This window comes from Babylonia areolata, chromosome 1, assembly GCF_041734735.1.
Source record: "Babylonia areolata isolate BAREFJ2019XMU chromosome 1, ASM4173473v1, whole genome shotgun sequence".
NCBI classification, from domain to species: domain Eukaryota; kingdom Metazoa; phylum Mollusca; class Gastropoda; order Neogastropoda; family Buccinidae; genus Babylonia; species Babylonia areolata.
Window position 1 is genome coordinate 37,364,947 of NC_134876.1, and position 22,931 is coordinate 37,387,877.

At 44.1% G+C, this 22,931-nt stretch overlaps 1 protein-coding gene across 20 annotated transcripts in view; it reads right to left on the reverse strand.

Moving 5' to 3' along the window:
• LOC143282461 (tyrosine-protein phosphatase non-receptor type 13-like) overlaps positions 1-22,712 on the reverse strand; it is a 590,260-nt gene extending 567,548 nt beyond the window's left edge. For all 20 annotated transcript variants that reach the window (XM_076588135.1, XM_076588121.1, XM_076588127.1 and 17 more), the window contains exons 1-2: positions 22,608-22,712; positions 3,338-3,476 (exon numbers count right to left, since the gene is read on the reverse strand). In XM_076588135.1, the coding sequence (XP_076444250.1) occupies positions 3,338-3,476 (139 nt within the window). In that variant the 5' untranslated portion in view covers positions 22,608-22,712. The remainder of the gene's footprint in view (positions 1-3,337; positions 3,477-22,607) is intronic.
• Between the last annotated feature and the right edge of the window lie 219 nt (positions 22,713-22,931).

The following is a 22,931-nucleotide window of genomic DNA, read 5'->3' on the forward strand; positions in this document are numbered from 1 at the left end:
AAAATAGATGAAACTTTCAACTATATTATTCTTGTTGCAAAATATTTTGTTTATAAATGCAGAATAAATAAGATTAAACCATGTATAGAGCACTTTTTGAATGATTTAAGAAATAGTTATAAAGTAGAAAGATATATGCATTCAACGGAAATGTTAAGTGTTGTATCTATGAGAAAATGGTGTCCATATATAAAACTTCTTGAAAACAGTAACCCATAACAAAATATTATGAAAGATCAAAATGCACAATAATAATGAAGGCTCAATGATATATATATATTTTTAAAAACTTGAACAGATGTACGTGAATGTGTAAGTATGCGAGTATGTAAATAATATATGCATGTGTGTATTCATGTGCACTTATGTGTCTGCAGTAATAATGTTTAACATGACTGTGTAATGGGTGTTTTATATAGTCACGTATAGAAAACTAGAGGAAATGTGTTCATACATAAGATATCCTATGTGTGGGTTGTGTTCTTTTCACATTACGTTAGCGAAGCAAAGTGTCCATAACTCTATGCTGATGCTATTATATGTTATAAAACTGCACTGTTACACATGATGAAAATGTGTCCACCTTGACCAAATTGATAGAACAATATATTATAAGTATAATGACTTATGATGACGATGTTATTGTTAGTGTACACTGTATTCATTTTTTTTCTTTCTTTGTTTTTTCCCCCTTTCTTTTCCATCTACTCTGAATTGTTATGATGAATTCATGTACAAAATAAAACGGTGGTCGACCCAAGAAAGTCCGGGGGGAAAAAAAAAATAAATAAAAAATAAAAATAATGATGCACTTTCATCGTGTTTATTTTACATGTAAATGTCAGACAAGTCCAAAGTGGCCTAATATCCAATGGGAATTGAATAGTGTGCATGAAAATGTGTGTCCTGCATTTTTTCGAGTGTTACATTTTGTTAATGTGTTATCATTCTTTGAAACAAACAACAGCACAAGCACAGCACATTCAAAACATGAGAATGGGAACGTTCTCTTGTACTTGGCCTGCGTTGGCCTACATCATTTTTCACTGCAAATGAATTAATTGATTCAGGTCTGTTCAAAAAACAAAAACAAAAAAAAAAGGAAAGCCTCAGTCAGCAGAGTGTGCTTCACCCCAACACCCCCTGTTCACATAACACACTTCTGTCATGTTCTCCCCAGAGAAGTAAAGGAGAGCCCTGCGAACTGCCTCAAGTTCCAGAGCACTGATGTGCCACAGGCACTCCTCTGGGTTCCAAGTCCCCGCTACATGGATTGAGTTCATGTGAGCTACCCATCCCACTGAGGAGGCATCTGTGAAGAGCACAGAAGTGGGGGGGGGTGGGGAGGCTATAGCCACCCTCTGTGCCAGAGGGGAGAGGAGCCATTTGGATGTCGCCTTAAGGAACCACTCTCCCAGACAAATCTGAATGTCACATGACTGAGTCCTCTGGGACCAGCATTGCCTCAGTGCCCTCTGAAGAGGGCGCTTGTGAACCCTGTCGAGGGGGATGATGGGTGCCATGGATTCCATTATACCCAAGAGCAACAATACCGGGGTGACTTGGCCCGAGGTGGGCAAAGGAGAGAGATGCCCCCCCCCCCCCCCCCCCCCCCCCCCCCCCACCCAGGTCAAGGCTTCCCCCCTTTCCCCCCTAACCAAGGGAGGTGGATTGTCAGCATACTGACTGAGATAATGTCTCAACCCATGTCAACACTATTCACGATGGAGTTGTTTCTCCTCAGGAATCCCCCATATCACTGGGACAACTTGTTCAACACGTTTCCCCTCGGTCCCCTTCACAACTGATGTTGAGTCAAGCACCGCCTATGCAATCCACGTCCAAAGAGGCATTGCTGTGGTCCAAAGCTGGATAAACCATGGGCCCTGGGCTGGGACAGCCTCCTGACAAAGCTCTAACCCAGCCTCATGGTTCCAACCATCACAGGGTGGCACATGAGGCATACTGAACTACACAAGTTTACCCAGGGAGTTGCCGAGGCCAAAGTGAAAGATGAGACTGATTGAGAAAGAATGTAGTAATGGGGGCAGAATCGAATTGACGTCAGAGATGACACAAAGGTTATAAAACAAGCCACATGCAATAAAACAGGCCAAACAAACATTCTTAAAAGAGTATAAAAAAAAGCATTAGAAGAGACAGAGCAGAAAACCTGACATGATAGCACTGACAGCCTGGTCAAAAGGACCGAGTCATCTTATGTGGCCATTCACAGTGTTTGATTGGCTAGATCTTGGCAGACTTGGCTAGGTATCTTTTCACTGTGTTTCTATGAAATGTGTGTGAATGTGTGTGTGTGTGTGTGTGTGTGTGCGCGCGCGTGCGTGCTTCACAAGTTCCTTCAGTGCCATTTCCGTACTCATCTGGTTGCTCTCTGTTCATCTCTGACACAGTGTGTGCGTGCATGCGTGCGTGCATGGATGTGTGCTTGTGTGTGCACATGTGTGTGAGTGGTGTGTAGGCAGGTGTGCATGTATTACAATTATGGTTAAAAATTTTAATACATGTATTCAGGCGTGTTAAATGGTTCTCTCATTTAAACGAAAATTCTTTGATAGGGAAAAATGTGTACAACATTTTTAAGGAGTTAACTGAAAGTGGTATTATTGGTGGATTTTGACTTTTAAAATGCTGTCAGGAGTACAGGTAGGGGCTGCGAGAGATGGTAAGGAACTGGTCCCGTGTGTGGGGTACTTAAGTTGAGCAGGATTGGAGGAGGGGGAAGAACAACGGTGACTGGGGGTGGAGGAGGAGAAGTTGAAGAGTTTGTGAGAGAGAAAGAACTACTGTGTGGTTTTAAGTATTACGTTTCTTTTGTTGAACTTGCTATAACTTTAACAATTTTACGAATGTAAAAAATAGAATTTTTGGATTTTGGATAAATCTCAATGAAATAAACCGTTAATGATTCAGAAATATGGCTTAATTTGGGAGACTTACAACCTGTTACTGGTATGACTGAATATTTTTTTTCATACAATGTTTAAGCCAAATTTGGTAATGGCAGACAAAGTATCACCAGACCATGGACACACTGACAGACACACACACACAGACAACTGAACACCGGGTTAAAACATAAACTCAATTTGTTTACACAACTGAGTCAAAAATTGAGACTTGTCAGTGTACAATAAGATTTACCTCAATATACAATATATATATATATATATATATATATATATATATATATAAACATACTGACACAATGACAGAAAACCAAAGCAGCTTGATAACACAAATCACCACCTGTGAGCTTCAAAGCAGATCTCCTCCCCCTTCCTCAATACCCAAAAATGCAAATGTCACAAATCACCTTTAATGAAGAAATCTTGTATAGCTGCAGCACTCTGACAGAGCAAGGCCCACACCTCCCTCTCTCTGAGAGGTCCCCCACGAACCTCCAAAATGTCAGACAGGCTCACACTTGACATGGTGCCCTTAAAGTAGTTCATCTGCAAAAAAGGCAATTCAATTATGTCTCACTTCAAACCAAACCAACCACACAGCACCATATCTGGGCTCAAATCAAATCATGTTGCTTATAGCCCAGCAGATCATAAATGGGCCATTTCAGGGCTGATCATCATACAGAACACAAAATAATGTTAAAAGGTTAACTTAACCCTTAGGCTGCTTGTGTGTCGTGATAACTCGGCATAGCCATACACACTTCGCTGGCACAGTGACGAGGTAACTCATCATTGAAATATTCTTACTTTTCCCTGGTTTGTATTGAGTTCTTTGACAACAACACTGGTACCTTTAGCCTGGGGAATCTTTCCACATCAACTGGTAGCTAGAAACTCCAGCTACGTCATAACAGTCTAATTAGCTTGGTGAATCTTTCTTGATTCAACTGGTAGCTAGAAACTCACTCTACATCATAAGGCAGTCTTTATTTGAACTATTTGGTTGGGTTACTGGCTGTCTTTTGGCTGACCTATTGCATACTCAGCACAATGGTGGCATCTTGCTCAAGCTTTGATTTGTCTCTGCACAAGATTCAGCACTACATAAATACCATTATTATTATTATTATCATTTATATGTTGCTATCACTTGGAGCAATGACACTGAATCAAGCATATGTCTCTTTTTTGTTGTGGTGGTTATTCTAGTAAAATTTGTATAACAGTTATAACCCATTTGTCCAGAAAATATCATTATGAGTGTGCAAATGATCAGACTTATGTTTGTAATAAACAGGTTGAATATCTTACAATAAACAAACACTAATTTTAAAACAATCACATGTCTTTGGAAAAATACAAAATTGGAAAACATATATTTTGTATTCTTTATTCAATTACCTTTCAGAAAATATATTTTCTTATATAGGTCTCTATTCAATAACAAAACCCACAAATCTTTTTGAAAATATATACTTGTTTTTGTGGAAAAAAAACACCCTGGCCAATAGGTTTCACTTAAATCTTATTTCCCTGGCAGCGAAAGGGTGAAAACAACATTGAAAGAATCAATTCACTCACGTCTCACTCAATCCACATAAAACTCAAACCAAGTTAAAAATACTAAACACAAGTAAAATGATCACATCACCAGCTGGTGTCTGAAGACCAAATAAAATTCAAATCAAGTCAAAAACATTGATTTCCCCCAGGAACTGGGAAAGGATGAGTGGGGATAATTAACTGTAAAATGGTTGTGCCTGACAACATGATGATCATCACAGCTGATAAGACATCTGACACTTAAGAGGCTGGTTGCACGGCACACACCAAGGAGGTTCTTCATCTTTCAGAATATGATTGAAAAACATGCTGCGATCAGTCATCTGATCTTTAATGGAAAAACACAATGTTGAAATAATGTCCAGTGGTTGGAATACAGCCCGATAGCATAACCAGCTGGAGGACAAATAATAAACTCTTCCAGGAAGATGTACTTTACCTTTATTCAGAATTTTTTTTTTACACTGTTGATATACATAATGAACAAGATATTTTGAAGGAACAGGAGGAGTTTGTATTATACTCCATGTTTGGTGATACATATACTTACCATGTCAAACTGATGCAAACTAGGCCTATCGGTTTGCTCTGCTTGGCCAAATTTCGCGCGGCTAACAGTGAAAAGACAACCCTTCTTGCCCGGTCCGCTCTTAGCCAATCAAACACCTCAAAAAGCTACAAATGCTGAATCAATCCGTGGCCATCGAGAAAAATGCCCCATGAGAAGCGCAGCAGACACGCGGGGACAGACGGGCGGGCAATCGAGTTTGACATGGTAAGTATATGTATCACCAAACATGGAATATAATACAAACTCCTCCTTTTGGTGTCATAAACTGTACCATGTCAAACTACTGGTTCGTATGGGGAGCCCTTGTAACCTAGACAGCAGTGTTAGCCGCGACAAAGGAAATCCCCTTGGAACCGTCAGCCCTGGTCATACGGAAATCCCTAAGGTAGAAGTTGATGAGGTGATTCTCAGACTGCCAGAAGGCTGCCTCCAAGACATGCTGCAGTGGCACTGAGTGCTGGAAAGCAGCCAAAGTAACTATGGCCCGCACTTCGTGTGCTCTGGGTTTAAGACAGCTGATATCCCGGTGAGAATGAGAGTAGGCTGTACGAATGACTTGGGAAACCCAGCAGGAAATGGTGCCTGCAGCGATGTCTTTCTTGTAATTCTCATTGAGGGAGATGAGAAGACGTCTTTGAGAAGAACACCTATGGCGAGACCTATCCCAATAGTATTTGAGACACCGAACAGGGCAGAGATGCCTATCCTCATCATCTTGGGCAAGAATATCAGACAAAGGTCTGACCCTCAGAGAGGGGGAAGGGACCTCGGGGTCTTGGTTCTTAGCCAGGAACTCTGGAAGGAAACGGAGAGTGATGGGACCATCTCTGTGGAGGCCAGATCTTGTGGCATTCTACTAAGACCATGAATCTCAAATTCTACAACAGTATGTGGCCAGCAACAGAAGGAAAGTGGTCTTGAGGGTAAGTCGAAAGGAATAGTCCCCAATGGCTGGAAGGGTCGTTTTCAAATGAAATCCAGCACCAGGAACAAGTCCCACAGGGGCATTCTTCTGGGATTTCTAGATTCCTTCAGAGAGGCGCCCCTAGCCACCTCTCTGAGCAGGAAATCCGCTTCAAAGGCAGGACCACCTAGCTGTTTGATTGTGGTACAGATGGCAGACCTGTTCCCTCGCACAGAGCTAGCAGACAGGTTGAGAACCAAGGAGCAGTGAGCCAGAAAGTTGGCTAGCTGCATGCTCGTAGGGTTAGTAGGGGGAACGTCCTGAGCCATACACCACCACAACCATTTCTTCCAGCAGAAGTCATACAAAGTCTCAGTTTCCTCCCTCCTTGCTTTGGAGACTATGGACAGGAGGTCAAAGGAGGCACCCCCCTGGGTAAGCACCGCCAACACAGAGGCCGACCGAGGGGTCGAAGACTTCAATGGTGATGCTGACAGTTCCAACCGCACAGCAGCCACCCGTGCAGGTGGAGCAGTTGAGGATTGGAATGAGGAATCCCCGAACGAGGCTGCCTCAGCAGATGAGGTTGGGTTTCAAGTTCCAGAGGTGGAACGTGTGTCAGAGACTGAAGGTCCGGATACCAGGGCTGGGCTGGCCATTTCAGCGCAATGAGAATCAGATGCGGGCGTTCCAATCTGGCTTTCCGGATCACCTTGGACAGAACTGGAAAAGGAGTAAATGCGTAGGCAATCAGACTGCTCCAGTAAAGAAAGAGTATCCACTGCCCTCGCGATCTGGCGTCGGAGAGACTATCATGGACTGCGTGTCAAATCTCATCCCGAAGAAGTCGAAGGACTGACTTGGGGACAGATTGCATTTCTCCTGGTTCGTAAGGAAGCCCAGTTGGGAGCAATGGTCTAGAAGTCTGGCCGTATGACTCTAGCACAGGGCCTGCGACTGGGCCAGAATGAGCCAGTCATCCAGGTACACACAGAGACGAATGGATTCTGACCAGACAATGGAGACCAATTCCCGCACCACCTTGGTAAACAGGAAAGGGGCAAGGGACAGACCACATGGGAGGCCGAGAACTGGAACACCTTGTCCCTCCACAAGAACCTCAAGTGCCAGATGGATGAGGATATGAAAATAAGCATTTTTCAGATCAATAGAGGTAGCCCAATCGCCCTGTTGAATGGTCTCCCAAATCTGTGCCTGTGTGTCCATCTTAAATTTGATTTTGGGGAAGAATTTGTTGAGGGGGAGACCAGTCCAAGACTGGTCTCCACCCTCCCGAGACTTTTGGAATCACGAACAACCAGTCGTAAAAACCGGGGCCCGGGTCCAAGAGTTGAGATATCGCCCCTATGAGGAGTAGGGGCGATATTTCTGTCTCTAAGATGCTCTCCTGCTCCGCCAAGCTGGGCACATAAGGAGGAGTGGATCTTAGAGAGGGGGGGTCCTCCGTCCAAGGCAGCATGTACCCCGACTCTAGCACTGACACAATCCAGTCGTTGAGTCCCAGAGCACGACACTGATGTGCATGCCGGGACAAGTTTCCTACTTGGAGGGGCTGGACGACTGGCGGTGCTGAATCAGGGCCCAGTCATTAGGGGTGCTGCCTTCTGGCCTTGTACATGGCCGGTCAGCTTGGACAGACATGAGGTGGTTTATTCCTCTGCCGCTGATTCTGCGCACGCTGCTTCGACCTAGGTGGCATGGCATATGGAGGGGCCCTGGTGGCCGGTCTCTTCAATGGCATCAAACCCTGGTGCACCTGGGAGGTGTGGGCTAAATATGAGGCCACCATCCTGTTTGTCTCTGCCCTGTGGCTGACAAAATGGGGTGCATACTGGCCGAAGAGGGAGTGCTGCTGCGCTGGGATGGACCGCAGGGCAGCCCTCTCCTCTACTGGAATGTTAGAGAGGCAGAGAACGGCATCACGCCAAGCAAGCACAGTATTGAAGTGAAGGCTGGTAGCTGTGTCTGAAGCTGCCGTGAGACCAGAGGCGACCCTATTGCTAAAAGTGTTTAACCTCTGAAGAGGAGGAGGGATGGAAGCAGCACCCTGACAGTGTGGGCTGGCTTATCAAGCCATTCCTGTGCCATTTCTGGCACTCTTGAGTCATCTGGTGGTTCTGGAGTTAGAGTCACATGGCCTAAGGAGGGTCAAGGATAACAATGTAGCCTGAGGGACATGTGTGACCCGATTGGGGAGGGTCAGTTCGAGCTCGGCTAAGTCCAAGTTTGGTTCAGGTTGGTCCCTAGGGAGGCATGGGCTCAATCTGTCCCCCTGGGATGGGGACGAAATGTGCTCAACCGCTTGTTCGTCCTCCTCCAAAGACAGAGGCTCCCACTCTTGCTCCCAGTCCATCCCTTGCTGGGTGCCATCCCAAGTGGATGTACCCGCTGGAGCGTCCTGTGAGCTGTGGTCAGCCCAGCAGGATGACCATGGCCGCAGCTGTTACGTCCTTGACGCCTGAAGCGGGTGGGGAGCATGTGGACCGTAGGTCCAACCATGCTTGGGATGGTGGGTGCCACACCTTCTCAGTGAGGGCATCCCTGGATGCAAGAGGGACCCATGAGTGCTGTGAGGGGACAAACACCCACTCATCTCCCTGTAGGACCAAGGGCTGGGTAGGTGGGAACTGCAGGCTCCCCTGGGCCAAGCGGGGCCCCTTGGCAGCCGTCAGTCCTGACAAGGAGGCCGTTGTGACCGTGGAGGTCACCTGTGGGTTGACAGAGGCCCAATCTGTGGACAAAGTGGCAATATTGGTCAAGGAGCTTTGACCTGACCAACAAGAAGTCGATCCCACTTGTCAGGGCCGTGTCTGTCACCCTGTGAGATGTGCTGGGCTGGGTCCGGGCAGCAGAGGACGAGGGGTTGGCCCTGGTCCTCCCAGCAACCCAGCGTGCACCATAGATGCGCCCCAGTACAGGTAGAATGGGGGAAACCACCCGTGGGCACCAGCCATCCTGTGACCCCAACCCCAAGGGTCACTGGCACCTTGACCTCCATGAAGGGAAAAACCTGGCCAAGTCGGAGGGAGGTCAGGTCCAACTTAGATGTCAGTCCCACCAGAAGACCAGCAGGCTTACTGCCCAGAACCGCCTGACATGTGCGGGCCTCCTCCAGCTGGGGAGACCAGCCGGATAGCGGGAAGACCTGCAGAGCAGGTGGGCACACGCCCCGAATCCCCTCCTGTGGGGAGACTGGGGTGGCTTGGCCCGGGGTGGGCAAAGCAGAGGTCCGCCCCCGGAACCAACACTTTCTCCCCCACAGAAGGAGGTGGGGGAGGGGGGTCGGAAGAGGAGGGAGGAGGGGGAACAGCAATGGGGCCCGTGAGGGCCGTCTCTGAGTGGGGACCCGGGTAACGGCCAGGCACAGCCTCCACTTGGGTGTTTGTGCCTAACCGTGAGTCCCCACCACCAAAAGAGGACTTGCCACTCCCCCTTTTTCCTGCCTCGCGCTGGGACACCTTGGGACGCAACACCCGTACCCCTTTCCTCCCAGTCCCCTTCATGACCGTTTTAATGGTATGAGTGTCGCCTCCACGATCAGCGTCTAAAGATGCATTGCCGCGGTCCCTATCGGGAGGAATCATGAGCTCCAGGCCTGGAAAAGTCTCTTGCCGGGTCGCGATCCCAGCATCATGATTTCTGCCATTGTGGGATGGCATACGAGGCATGGTAACCGCGCTTAGGCACCCAGCGAAAATCCGAACCCTAACAGAGAAAGGAAAGATAGGATCAACTTAGAGGTAGAGAAAAATGAACGATTCAAGGGGGCCGAGTTGAATCGAGTACACAGAATGTAAGAATACAATAAACTCAAGCCACATGCAGCAAAATACCATAAAATTCGGTCTATTATGTAAGCCGCACCCACCAAATTTTGGACAAAAAATTAACTTCATACATACATAAGCCGCACCAGCACCGGAACACATACTGACACTACAGAAAAGCTGTCAATACTGTAGGTTATGAAATAAACACAAGCGGGAACAACACAAAGAAAAGGAAGCGAAAATACTGCTAGTGCCACAAAAAAATAATGAATAAACACAATGAAAATAAGATCCATAATTTAGGGATAGTCACATTTATTCAACATCATCCTGCTCACTGAATCCACTGAAATCTTCGTCTTCAGTGTCCGAGTTGAAGAGAACCAGCATAGCTTCCTCTGCCATCTTGTCATTAACTTCAGCCTCGCTTTCACTTCATGAACATGAACACAAAGTGGAGGTTACTGCTGGTTCACCGCTTGCACTGTCATCTGCTAGGTCGATCGTCTTCAATTTGGAGGCTGCATCATAGGCATTACGTCACATTTTCGGCATGATGAAGGTGTACGCTTGAGCAGAGTAGAACTGAATGCTGATCTGAAGGCTTTAATGTGTGGGGATTTGATTTATAAAACATGAAGTTGAACAGTTAGCACACTATCCTGAAGCTCATCCAAAAATTCATGGACAGAAATCATGATTTTGGTGAGTTGAAGGGCAGCTAAGAATAGACTAGAACGTGACACTCCCAGGATCGTTAAAATCCTCAAATAAGCCGCATCATTGTATAAGCTGCAGAGGTTGAAGCTGGGGTAAAAAGTCGCAGCTTATAGACCAAACTTTACGGTAAGGCCAGCTTGGGTGGGTGGTAGCTGTCCAGTGGGATGTGAGGGTCCCTCCCACCGTAAAAAGCAACCCCTGGCGTCGGATCTACGCCAACTGAGTGCTAACTTATAACTGGCAACTGCTGCTTCACATGTTGTTCCGACGCTAGTGCTAGTCGCGAAGCTGGAGTGTCCTCTCAAGGTTGTAGGTGCAAGGTGTTTGTGGATGGACAGACGGATATAAGCCTGGGCAATGTATTATGGAAGACAGGCTGTTGCCCATGCAGCTTGTCCCCCCTCTCCACCTCACTGATAGATCCAAAGGAACAGCAAGGCTGTTACATTTTGGTACCAATGCGGCCGCAGGAGCTGCCGGAAAGTGACAAAGTTTGCCATCCAACCGCCTTAGGGGCCCCGCACTGGATTTTCTGTCAGGGTTTACTCCCTTAGCTAGGTGGCCGCAGGTAGCTCTCCAGAGCTAACGCCCTTTGATGGGTCATTTATTTCCACCAGGGTGTCCAGCCACCCTCCTCACCATCCTCCTGAGAGGACTGGTGGGGGTGCAGGTTTAGTCGCCAGCAATTCGACCCTGTCAGTGTTCCCAAAAACGTACATATGTGCGTAAATGACGCACAGATTTACAACTTTGACGCACAAAATTTTTACCCTGTGCGTCAATGTGACGCACACTTTTTCCTGAAACTAACAAGCATCTTACGGCTTCCAGGAAAACCGCGAAGCACGCATCGTGGGCCTAAGCTTAGGCTAGTGCATAGCAGACGAAACTGAGCTGGCCAAAAACGTATTAGAGTAACTTCCCTTGCCGATGCAGGCAAACGCTGTTGTGTGTTCATTAGTAGTGAGTATGGTTATGTGCTCATTATAAGTAGTTGACTGTGTTTTCATTGTATTCAAGCATTTCGAATGTCCTTGTTTGGAGAAGGTGTGGGTTTCTTTTCATTTTCATTGTACAATTGTCTTCACTGATTTTTTGTATGTTTTCCTGTTGACCCTCAGAAATGTGACAATGACCCTCAAAAATTCCAGTCAAAGGGTCACAGTGACCCTAAAAAAATCAGGCCCATTGGGAACACTGCCTGTGACAGGTAGTACTGGGCTCCAGGTTACCAGTAGCAGATATATCTATATGACCTCACACACACACACACATACACATATATGTGTGTGTGTGTGGGTGGGTGGGTGTGTAAAAAAAGGGGAGGGGGAGCAAGGGTCAAATCAAATCATGGTGCTTAGAGCCTCGCCGACCACCAAGGCCATCTCAAGGCTATCGCCACGTTAGCACCTACTTCAAGTCAAGGATAAAAAAAAGTACAATAAAAATTAGTCACCACTTTAAGCTTTCCACTCAAAGCTTCAAAACCTTCCCGAGTTTAAAACCTTCAAATCAGATTTAAAATGTTCACTTCTTTCAAGAAGTCCATCAATGTCTACGGAGGGACATCGCGAAACAAAGTCTTCAAAGAATCTGCCGTATAATGTCTGTGTCTAACGCCATGCAGATCCCAACAGTCAAGGAGCATGTGTTTCAAAGTTAGAGGCTGGGAACAAGGGTAAAGAAGGGGTAGAGAAATAGTACGGTCTGTTCACAGGTAGAGGAATAGGGAGGATGCAGACTCAGCTCATACCAATAGCAGGGCCACATGGACTGGTTTTTATGAAAAGTGTACTAATAATGAGCCAATCTAAGCAAACGCAAGCATGGGTAAGCAGCACACAGCCCTAAATTAAGCACACCTAAAACATACACATAAAACCAAACCCCACGTCAGAAACAATTTCAAAACATCCTGGACATCACTGACATGAAATGCTGAGATAATCATCAACATGTCTGCCAAAAACCCTAATCAGTACCTTTCACTACATGTCCAGCCATATGCTCTCTTCTCACACAGAGATCAATGTGAGGCATATAACAAGCTCCATTTAGCTTACCTGCCACCAACAGTGACAAACAATACTGTGAACCTAACTAATGAGTTATGACTCGCTAATATTAACTCCCAGTGCTTATCAAGTCCTGCAAATATCATACATCGATAAATGTGTGTTTCCATTTGACCAAACAACTCCCCACTTTGTCTCCACAGCATTCCACTGACACAAGTACTACATAGAAATCATAACTACTCCTATGCCTCTGGTAAACAGCAAACCATGTGAAACATAGGACTGACTGTAAGTGTTCTCTTTTTTTTTCCAGCTCATTAACAACATTATAATGTGCTTTCCTACTTTGAACAAGTATACCACTGGCACATAAAACAAATAAAACACAACTGCTAACAAGTCAAACATGTGTCCAACTGTAACTTGCTGTTACACCCATGTGCACACATGAAAAATCCTCAACACATACTGACAGTGTCAGCCTGTAGATCTGTTCAATTCACATCTGCCGTCACCACCTCATATAGTGATATACAAAACAGATAGGTAATATCTCAAAAACTAATTTTACGAGCATTCTACCCAAAAAGTAGCTAATTCTATGCAGCTACTACACATATACCATATCCATATCTTCGCATCTCTCAATGCTTACATTGTTTCCACAGTAAGTCAGTAACTGACATCTCATTTACATGGACCACAACACAACACACTTTGAACCAAATACCATAACAAAACATCTGTGACAAAATAGCATTGGGGAGGTGGGGGTTAGGGGGAGAGGTGGGGGGGGGCTTACTCAAAAGACAGACCAGTACTTTTTGCTTTGCAGCTTCATTTCACACTTTAACACCTTTTCTTTCCATCAGCTGCTACTACAATAAGGAAACTAAATACACATTGGCTGTACACTGACACAAACCACAGTTTTCTGAATCAAACACGTTTTTTACATTTAACTGTGCATTCCCACATCAGCTAACAGGCTATCTAAATACTATTGTGAAACCTCACAATTCCACTGGCACAATGTTTCCCAATGTACTTATGTAGCCACAAAGCATAAAAAAATTACAAGTAGTGTACTTACAGCCCCTAAAGGATTCCCTTGCACCTTTTCACTCAACCTGTGCCAGGTCCCATTTCATTCAGAGGACAACTAAGAATTAGCTGTGCACACTAATTTTGTTCTATACTGATACACCTACAACACTCCTCAACTGGTTGAACAAAAGTAACCAATCCTTGGCCTGTCTGACTGACTTTACTGAGTGAATGATTGACACACTCACTGCTCCATTCTCAATCGCCCATTTCAACCCACTAGTATCTGCCATAACACAACACATTACAAGTCCAACACATTACATCACAAGGGAGTGGGATTGGGGGGATGGAGGAGGGATGGGGGGCGAGGGGGAGGTTGGGGGAGAGGGGGGGCAGAGGGCAGTAACATGCCAACCCAACCTCAAATATGCCATGGAAGGAGTGGGGAGGGAAGAGACTGGGGGCTGGGGGATTGGTGAGAGTGATGGGGTGGGGGAGGGAAGGGAGACAGGGTGGGAGTGGTGTAAGTGATATATATATATATATATATATATAGAGAGAGAGAGAGAGAGAGAGAGAGAGAGAGAGACACTACACACACACACACACACACACACACATATATATATATATATATATATATATATATATGTATGTATGTATGTATACGCTTTCTAAAATGAAACAATTCTTTTCATTTACATACTCAAAAATATTGTTCTATGCTTTTATAAGTATTTGAATGTTATATGTGATAGTGCTAGTGGAGAGGGGCTTTAATTTTCATAAGAGATTTAAAGGATTTAAACATCCTTGCTCGCAAGCGCCAAGTTGTAACAAAGTACACCTGGTGGTAATGAGCTGTGATTTATTGTTTGAATTTAATTTGGATAAAAGAATTGAAACATTAAAACTAATAAAAGAAAAGAATTTGGATCTCTGTTGTGGATCAATATCCTGTCGGCGACACCACTTTTTGTAAGCCGTGTACCCTGTACCCGAGTGGTATTATTACATTTATGAAAAGGGACGGTACAAAAGAATTACTGATAATTTACTGAATTAAAGGATAGAAAAGAATCCCCGCACAGGCCAGGGACATATAGCAGGCCAGTCACAAAAAGGTTTTTCTATTGCTTTATTTACAATATTTATGAGAAGATAAAAAGACAAGAGAGGCAAGGCCTTCAAGACTCACTTGTGATACACTTTTTAAAAAAAAATCCAAGCTTTTTATGTATTGAGTATAATTTCAAAATGTAATGTTTAAGATGAGAAAGATCAGTTTAAAGCAAATAAAGTCCCCTAGCATTAATTACAGAGTAATTTCCCTTTTTCACTATCTGCACCAAAACGTTTGCAAAATAAATAAAACTTCCATGCTTAGCAAAAGAAGTTCCTGTTTGAACAAAAAATGATAATAATGACTGCTCTTGTTGTTGGGTCGAATATCAGATCAAAGTGCCAAGTTTAGAGAATACAAAAAATATAAATATAACAGTAAATGCAGTTAAATGCAGTTTGCATATAATCAGGCTTCATTTTTTATTTTTTTGTGCCCATCCCAGAGGTGCAATATTGTTTAAACAAGATGACTGGAAAGAACTGAATTTTTCCTATTTTTATGTCTAATTTGGTGTCAACTGACAAAGTATTTGCAGAGAAAATGTCAATGTTAAAGTTTACCAAGGACACACACACACACACACACACACACACACACAACCGAACACCGGGTTAAAACATAGACTCATTTTGTTTACACAAGTAAGTCAAAAATGAAGAGAACAGAGAAAACAGTGCAAGCGATATGGCGATGACACTAACCATTGAGGGAACACACACTATACGCACTGCTTGCAACACAGCAAGAGAGAGAGAGAGCAGGCTCTAGCCAGTGACTGGCCAGGTGGAAAAGCGACCAATGATCAACCACTCCATCTACTTATGCAAGTTAAGTGAACTGCACTGACACTAGCATGGCCCATGAAGCGAATCGGCTCAAATCCCCCTAAATTTGATGAGCATTGTGCTTATTACAAGGTGTTCAGTGATAGATTTCTAAATGATTCCTGAACCGATTTACGTCGGATAGGTCGCAAAAGAAAGAGCTCAACAACTACTTTCTAATGAGTATTAAATGAAGTGTTGATTATTTATGATGAATTTATAATCTTAATTTCAGTCACCTGCAAAGGGTCAGTTTTAGCAAGCTTGTCGCAGAAAATTACAAACTGCGTAAAATCAGTTTAACATAGACAAACACAAATCAAATAGATATAAAGATGGAATTTCGACGATTCTGCCAGTATATAATACTTGTGTTTACTGATCTCACAAAAGAGATATTTAATTAAATACGCTGTGTCACAAACACAAGTTTCCGCTCACCCAATGGCGTATAGTGACACCAGTTGTGAAGTGGTTGTCGTTCAACGTAAGCTTAGAGTAAGTTGAAATCTTTAGAATGAGGAACAATTAAACTGAAATCAAGCATGCTTCTAACTGATTAAAGTGTGTGTGTAAGCACAACAAATATAATATTACAGTGAATGATACAGAGACTTGATTTAATAGATGTTTAGAGAATAGGTTTAGAATGGGCTTTGCATTCAAACCGGGAATGGCGTCACACATCCTGCACGAGCCGTTGAAGACTGGCAAGTTAATTGCGAAAAGGGCGTCTGCTATACAGCCTGTGCGTGAAGCACAGGATCATATCAGGACTGTCAAACCATACAAATGTTCAACCACGTCAACATTCACAAAAGAACGCTAAGACAAACCCAAAAAATACAGTTCATGATACAGTATCCCAACCATTTAGCTCATTAGGGCAAATAAGACTAGGCCATGCTGAGGATGCCACCATTCCACTTAATTCATCATCCCCAGACTACAAAAAATCGTAAAAAAGGAGAGAAAAAAAACAACTTCAAAACCAAACAAAAAATACATAAAAAGGCCATCTGCTGATATTGGCAAATAACACTGCAGAATGGGCAGCAAGTGCCCATCCCAGTGTTTACAATCTCACTACCTAATCGCCAGAGCAAAACAGCACAGACATTACATCATAGACTGCAGAAAAGAGAACAAGAGAGGCAAGGCCTTCAAGACTCACTTGTGATAAATTAAGTCCCCTAGCATTAATTTCAGAGTAATTTTCCTTTTTTACTATCTGCACCAAAATGTTTGCAAAATAAATAAAAATTCCATGCTTAGCAAAAGAAGTTCCTGTTTGAACAAAAAATGATAATAATGACTCCTCTTGTTGTTGTGTCAGAATAAGAGGTCAAAGTGCCAAGTTTAGAGAATACAAAAAATATAAATATAACAGTAAATACAGTTTGCATATAATTAGGCTTCTTTTTTTTCTTTTTTTTTCTTTTTTTATGCCCATCCCAGAGGTGCAATATTGTTTTAAACAAGATGACTGGAAAGAACTGAATTTTTCCTATTTTTATGCCAAATTTGGTGTCAACTGACAAAGTATTTGCAGAGAAAATGTCAATGTTAATGTTTACCACGGACACACAGACACACGGACACACACACACACACACAGACAACCGAACACCGGGTTAAAACACAGACTCACTTTGTTTACACAAGTGAGTCAAAAACGTGTCAAGGTTTACTTGAAAAAATAAAGGGGAATGGACTGGGAAGGCAGAAAAAGGAGACAACAGTCAACATTGAAGAAAGAAAAAAGACAGAAACAAAGAGAGTGATAGAAAAGAGGAAATTTCTAGCAAAGTATTTTCAGAAGGCAGGGATGCTATTTATACTGAAAGACCCCCGGCATCCCCAAGGGGGGAATTAAGGGTTCTTTCCCAGACGGAACTACAAGAAGGCGGATTGGGAGATGTTCACGGGCCTCTCTGACGATTACTGCAAGACCATCAAAACGGACGATTACAACATCAACAGAGCCACCAAAAACTTCAACCAAGCCATCCTGAAAGCAGGCAATTCCATGTGGCACTCGCAAGAACTACAGGCCATATTGGACAGAACAGCTGCAGGAGCTTGAAGATGAAGTGTCAAGGACTAGAGAGGAGGATGAAAACAACACAAGAAAACAACATTACTCTCAAAGCCTGCACTGCCAAATACAGAAAGGCCTACATCCAAGCTGCAAGAACAAGCTGGATGGAGAAAACAGAAAAGCTGAACTTGACAGAGATGGCAACAAACTCTGGAAACTCACCAAAGCCATCAACAACGAAGAGACAAGGTCAGTGCCTGTCACGCTTCAAAAGACCAGGAGATGGTGGCAGGGAGAGAGGCAGCAAAATGTTTCATAGACAGCAATGAGCAGATCAGCAACATCACATCAGAAGACAGAAAACAAGTCCATGATGAAATGAAGAATCATCAGGATGACCAAGACAAACCTGAATACATGGACAGGCCTTTCAAACTCAAGGAGATTGAAGAAGCCGTAAAGCCTTTGCAGGACAAAAAATCTCCAGGTCCTGACAAAGTCACCAACGAAATGCTTAAACACCTTGGCACCAAAACAAAGACCAAACTCCTTGCTCTCTTCAACAACAGTTGGAAGATGGGGCATGTTCCACAGAGCTGGCGAGAAGCTGACATGGTGCCCATCCACAAGAAGGGCGAAGACAGAGCCAGAGCCGATAGTTATCGCCCCATCTGCCTCACCAGCTGCGTGGGCAAGCTCCTAGAGCGTATGATCAACTTGCGCCGAGTTTGGCACCTGGAGAAGAACATCATCACTCCAAAGCAGGCAGGCTTCTGCCAACATCATTCCACTGAGGACCAAGTGACCTACATAGCCCTGAAGATCGAGGATGGTTTCCAGGACAAACAGCATACACTTACGGTGTAGACAGACATGGAAATGGCATACGACAAAGTCTGGAAGGATGGCCTCCGGAGGAAGCTCCAGAAGAGTGGTGTGACTGGCTGTATGTACCAGTGGATCTCGCAGTACCTGAACAATAGGAAGGCCCGAGTCTATGTCAATGGAGCATACAGTTGGAAGAAGACACTGAGAGAAGGAGTCCTCAAGGAGGTGTCCTCAGCCCTACACTGTTCATCTTTATCAATGACATCATCAAAGATGTGTCACGCAAAGTCCAGGGAGCCATCTATGCAGACGATCTTGCTTGCTGAGAACAACCCCACATACCTGGGAGTCACTTTTGACAAACGCCTGACATAGAAGAAGCAAGCAGAGAAAGCCGAATCAAGAGCAAAAGTACGACTTGCCCTCATGAAGAAGCTGGCAGGAACAACATGGGGCACAGACAATGCAACCCTCAGGAGGCTGTACACTGGTAGTCAGGCCAGTGCTGGAGTATGACATGACTGCATGGGGCACTACGGCCAAGTCCAACTTTGAATGGATCAGCAAGGTTCAGAATCAAGCTACCCATATCATCACAGGGGCCATGAGGTCTACGCCAATTCAGGAGCTTGAAACCATCACAGAACTCCAGCCCCTGACCCAGGCTGCCAAGTTCAAGTGGTTGCAAGGCCACCCCATGAAGGACAGACTGTCCCAGCCAACAAAAGGACAGCTGAAGAGAGGGAGCTTCATACACCGGAGCAGGATCCTAGAACGGCAACATCAAGATATCCACAAAGTGATACCCCTGTGTCTTGCCATCCCTGCCTGGAGTGAAGGAACCCCTCCCCTCATCCAGTGCAACATCCCTGGTGCTGGCCCCAAAGATTCCCAAAGCGGCCCTGAAAGAAAGTCCCTCACCCGTGAACACCTCCACACCCAGTTCCCCAAAGAGTTCTGGACTCATGCCTACACTGACGGCTCTGCTGCAGATGCCATTCAGAACGAAAGGGCAGGAGTCTATGTTCAGTATCCAGGAGGCAGAGAAGAAAAGATCTGCCTCGCTACCGGCCTGTACTCCACAATTACAGAGCCGAAGCAGAAGCCTTGAAAACAGCAGCAGCCCACATCGAGGTCAGCTCCTACGCCAGCCACAACGTTGTCTTCCTGACTGACGCCCTGTCCATCTTGCAGGCCCTTTGGTCTAACAGAGATCCAGAACTCAACAATCTGTCCTCTCTCGCCTCCCTCTGCACAAGTCACACTGTCACCCTGCAGTGGATTCCCTCCCACTGCAATGTGCTTGGCAACAAGGCTGACTCCCTGGCAAAGGAAGGCACTATGAAAGAGCAGACAGACAGGTCTACCGGCTACTCTGAATCCAGGACCATCATTAAGGCCAAGCTGCAGAACAAGTGGAAGCAGCAGCATCCACACCACAACAGGGCTGACCCGTACTACCTGCTGACTCGTCGAGAGCAGGTAACCATTTTCAGGCTCATGACAGGCCGCAACCACCTGAAACACCACCTATGCACGAAACTCCATATTGGCAACAAAGAGCAGTGCCCCTGCAGAACTGGCAGCCAGACAATAGAACATCTGCTGCAGTCCTGCCCGCTCCACCAAGCGCTCTGAGAGAAAACCTGGCCTGACCCAATCCCAGCAGCCCGGAAGCTCTACAGAGGACTGGAGGACCTGCGATGTTCTGCCACCTTTGTTTGAGGAGATGGGGGAATCCATATGATAAATGACGAACGAGATGACGATGACGAGGCTTCTAAAATGGATTTCATAATATATGGCCTCGACACACGAACACACCCACATGCACACAAACCAGTCGATTACATCAATTTTAAGGTAAATCATATTGCATTTCATTTGACATGAGATCACTTTGATCTCAGAGACTTAAAGAATGGAAATAATCCACAGAAATTTACACTGTTGGGTTAGTGCTTTAGCTCCAAGATGAATACTGACTGAGTATTGTAATTTGTAATGCATTTATAACCTTAACAAATTTATCAGTGGCAAACACTGAAAGAACAGGATTAAACAGGTCCACACTTTATGCTGACAAAGTACTTCAAGAAATTTAAGAGACATTTTGCAACTGTGAAGATTTGTACTTCCACAAAGTGCTTTCCTAAAACAATGTTATCAGACCAGTGCAAAAGACTGTAACACTGTAGATCTGATGTCTTTTAGTTGTACTGCTTTGATTTTGTTTCCACTTTTTCCATCATATGAACTGAACCATGATGTGAGCATTTACAATCCAGAGCAGTCAGCGAAAGTCAGTGTTTCAGCATTGCAGAATAAAGTTTTATTCACCAGTTCCATTATGGGAATTAATGGGAGCAGCTTTTGATATTCAATACTATGACATTAAGAAAGATGAAAATCCCAATATACTAGCTTCTCTTGTCAAATCACACTTGTCTGAAACAAACCCCCACAACTTAAAAAATATATAGACAGTTCTGTTCTAGAAAATCAGTTTGCTGGTTCTGGATATGCAATTCCTGCTTTGAAAATTAAAAAGTCATATCATATTGGAAAGGACTTCTCAATTTTTACAGCTGAATTAATTGCCGTCCTTATGGCATTAACATATCTAACTGATCTGCCCCTTAACTTGATTAATGTTTTATTTTGTGTCGATTCAAAATCAGTTCTGCAATCTCTCAAATCTGGTTGTACGAACATTATTTATAACATCATTTTTTAAATAAGATTTTTGATTCACTGTATTCAAATGAGAGGAACTACTATTGAAATGTGCTGGATTCCCTCACACTGCGGGCTTTTCTCTAATGAACGTGCAGATCATCTTGCAATGCTTGGAGCTAAAAACGCTTTAAATGCATTTGAACTTCATCGTTTATCATCATCTAAAATGTGTAATATTGTTGAAAGAAATATGCAAAATTCCTTTATGTCTTTAGAAGTTAACACTTCTGCCTTATTAAATGCTAAAAGAACTGGCAGGGCTGTTAAGAGCATGGCAATTAAGTTATTACTAAATGCCCCATACACAAAATATTGTGAAAATATTGAATGCATTTACAAGAGACGTTTAATGGTAGAGCACGTTTTAACCCACTGTTTAGTAATGAAACTTTTTTTGCTTCCAGAAATTGCGGAACATGTGTTACCAGTTTCAAATGTTAACATTTTTTGGAAAAAGTTATTAATTTCAAACTGTTCTTTATTAAAGTTAGCTAGCTATGTGTTAAATAGTCCAGTTGGTTGTTTATTGTAGGTCCCCACACAAACCTCTTTTCAAATAATAATCTACACAAGTAGTGCATACAATATTTGATTATTGATATTTTTTTTGTCCTAATCCCGCTTCCCCTGTCCCGCCTCTCACACACACCCTTCCAATATTGTTTTCTTCTTTCTCCAATCACTGACACTCACCCTCTCCATTTTAGATTTTATACTCTATCTTTTCCACATTCTGTTCTCTCTCTCTGTCTGCCTCTCGCTCTCTCTTCCTTTCTTAGTCCCCTCCTCCTTGTGTTATAAGATATGGGCTAAATAGCCTGAATAGGCTAGCGTAAAGTGTATATATTCTTAGGCTTGTGTAAAAGTGTTTCTAGGTGTGGTTGTGCCAATATTTTAACTTTTATAGGCTACTGTTAACAATCAATGTGTCACGGTATGTTGATGTATTAACTTGTACTTAACCTAGAGTAAAGTAGTGATTTCATTACATCAATTGCAAAATGAAGTCTGCAATGTGTCTTTCACGCTGCATCTCGCCAGATTCGGAGGCAAGGAGATGGTCGACAATCTACACCACATTCATATTGGCTGAGCTTAACTTTAACGATCCACTGGCGTGACACCCTTGAGGTAAAGTTGCTCGGGTTTGAGATCTTGTTCCGTGAAAGATGTGGTGTGGTTCGATAAGTGGGGTCCTGGCTGTCTGTCCGGGTTGTGGGTCCGAACGCAGTGACTCGTCCTTGAGCTACTGATACTGATATTGTGGGTTGTGGGTCCATCTGGTGTCCTGTGGGATGGGAGGGGGAGGGGGATGGCGGGGGGAGGGGGACGTGGGGGGGGGGACATGGCTGCCGCAGGATGGGCGAGTTCTGTGCAACCGCTTGGCCTGCTGACGTAAGCAGTGGCTGTGGCTAATTCAATGTTAAGATATATTTGGTCAGAAATTCTCCTGAACTAACGCGGACCGAACAATTAATTGTCAGATTCAAATAACTTACTTGCCCGCTTTGGATAACAGGAACACGAAAATTCCTCAGCAGTTCTCTGAAGAAGTTGCTCTCTGTCTACACAGTCGGACCGCCATCTCCCCCGAAGTACGCTAAAAATAACTCACATTTTTATTGGCGAGCGATAGCCTAAATGGACTCGACCGAGTTTGCAGCTGAAAAAAAGATACGTCATTAGCTCATGGTGTGCCCAACCATAAACACGCATTTGACTGCTGAGATACCAAAATAATTCTAAGGAAATATTGCAAATATACTTTATCTTGTACACACAAGTTTACACTCATATAAATCAACAATGTAATGTAATCTCTC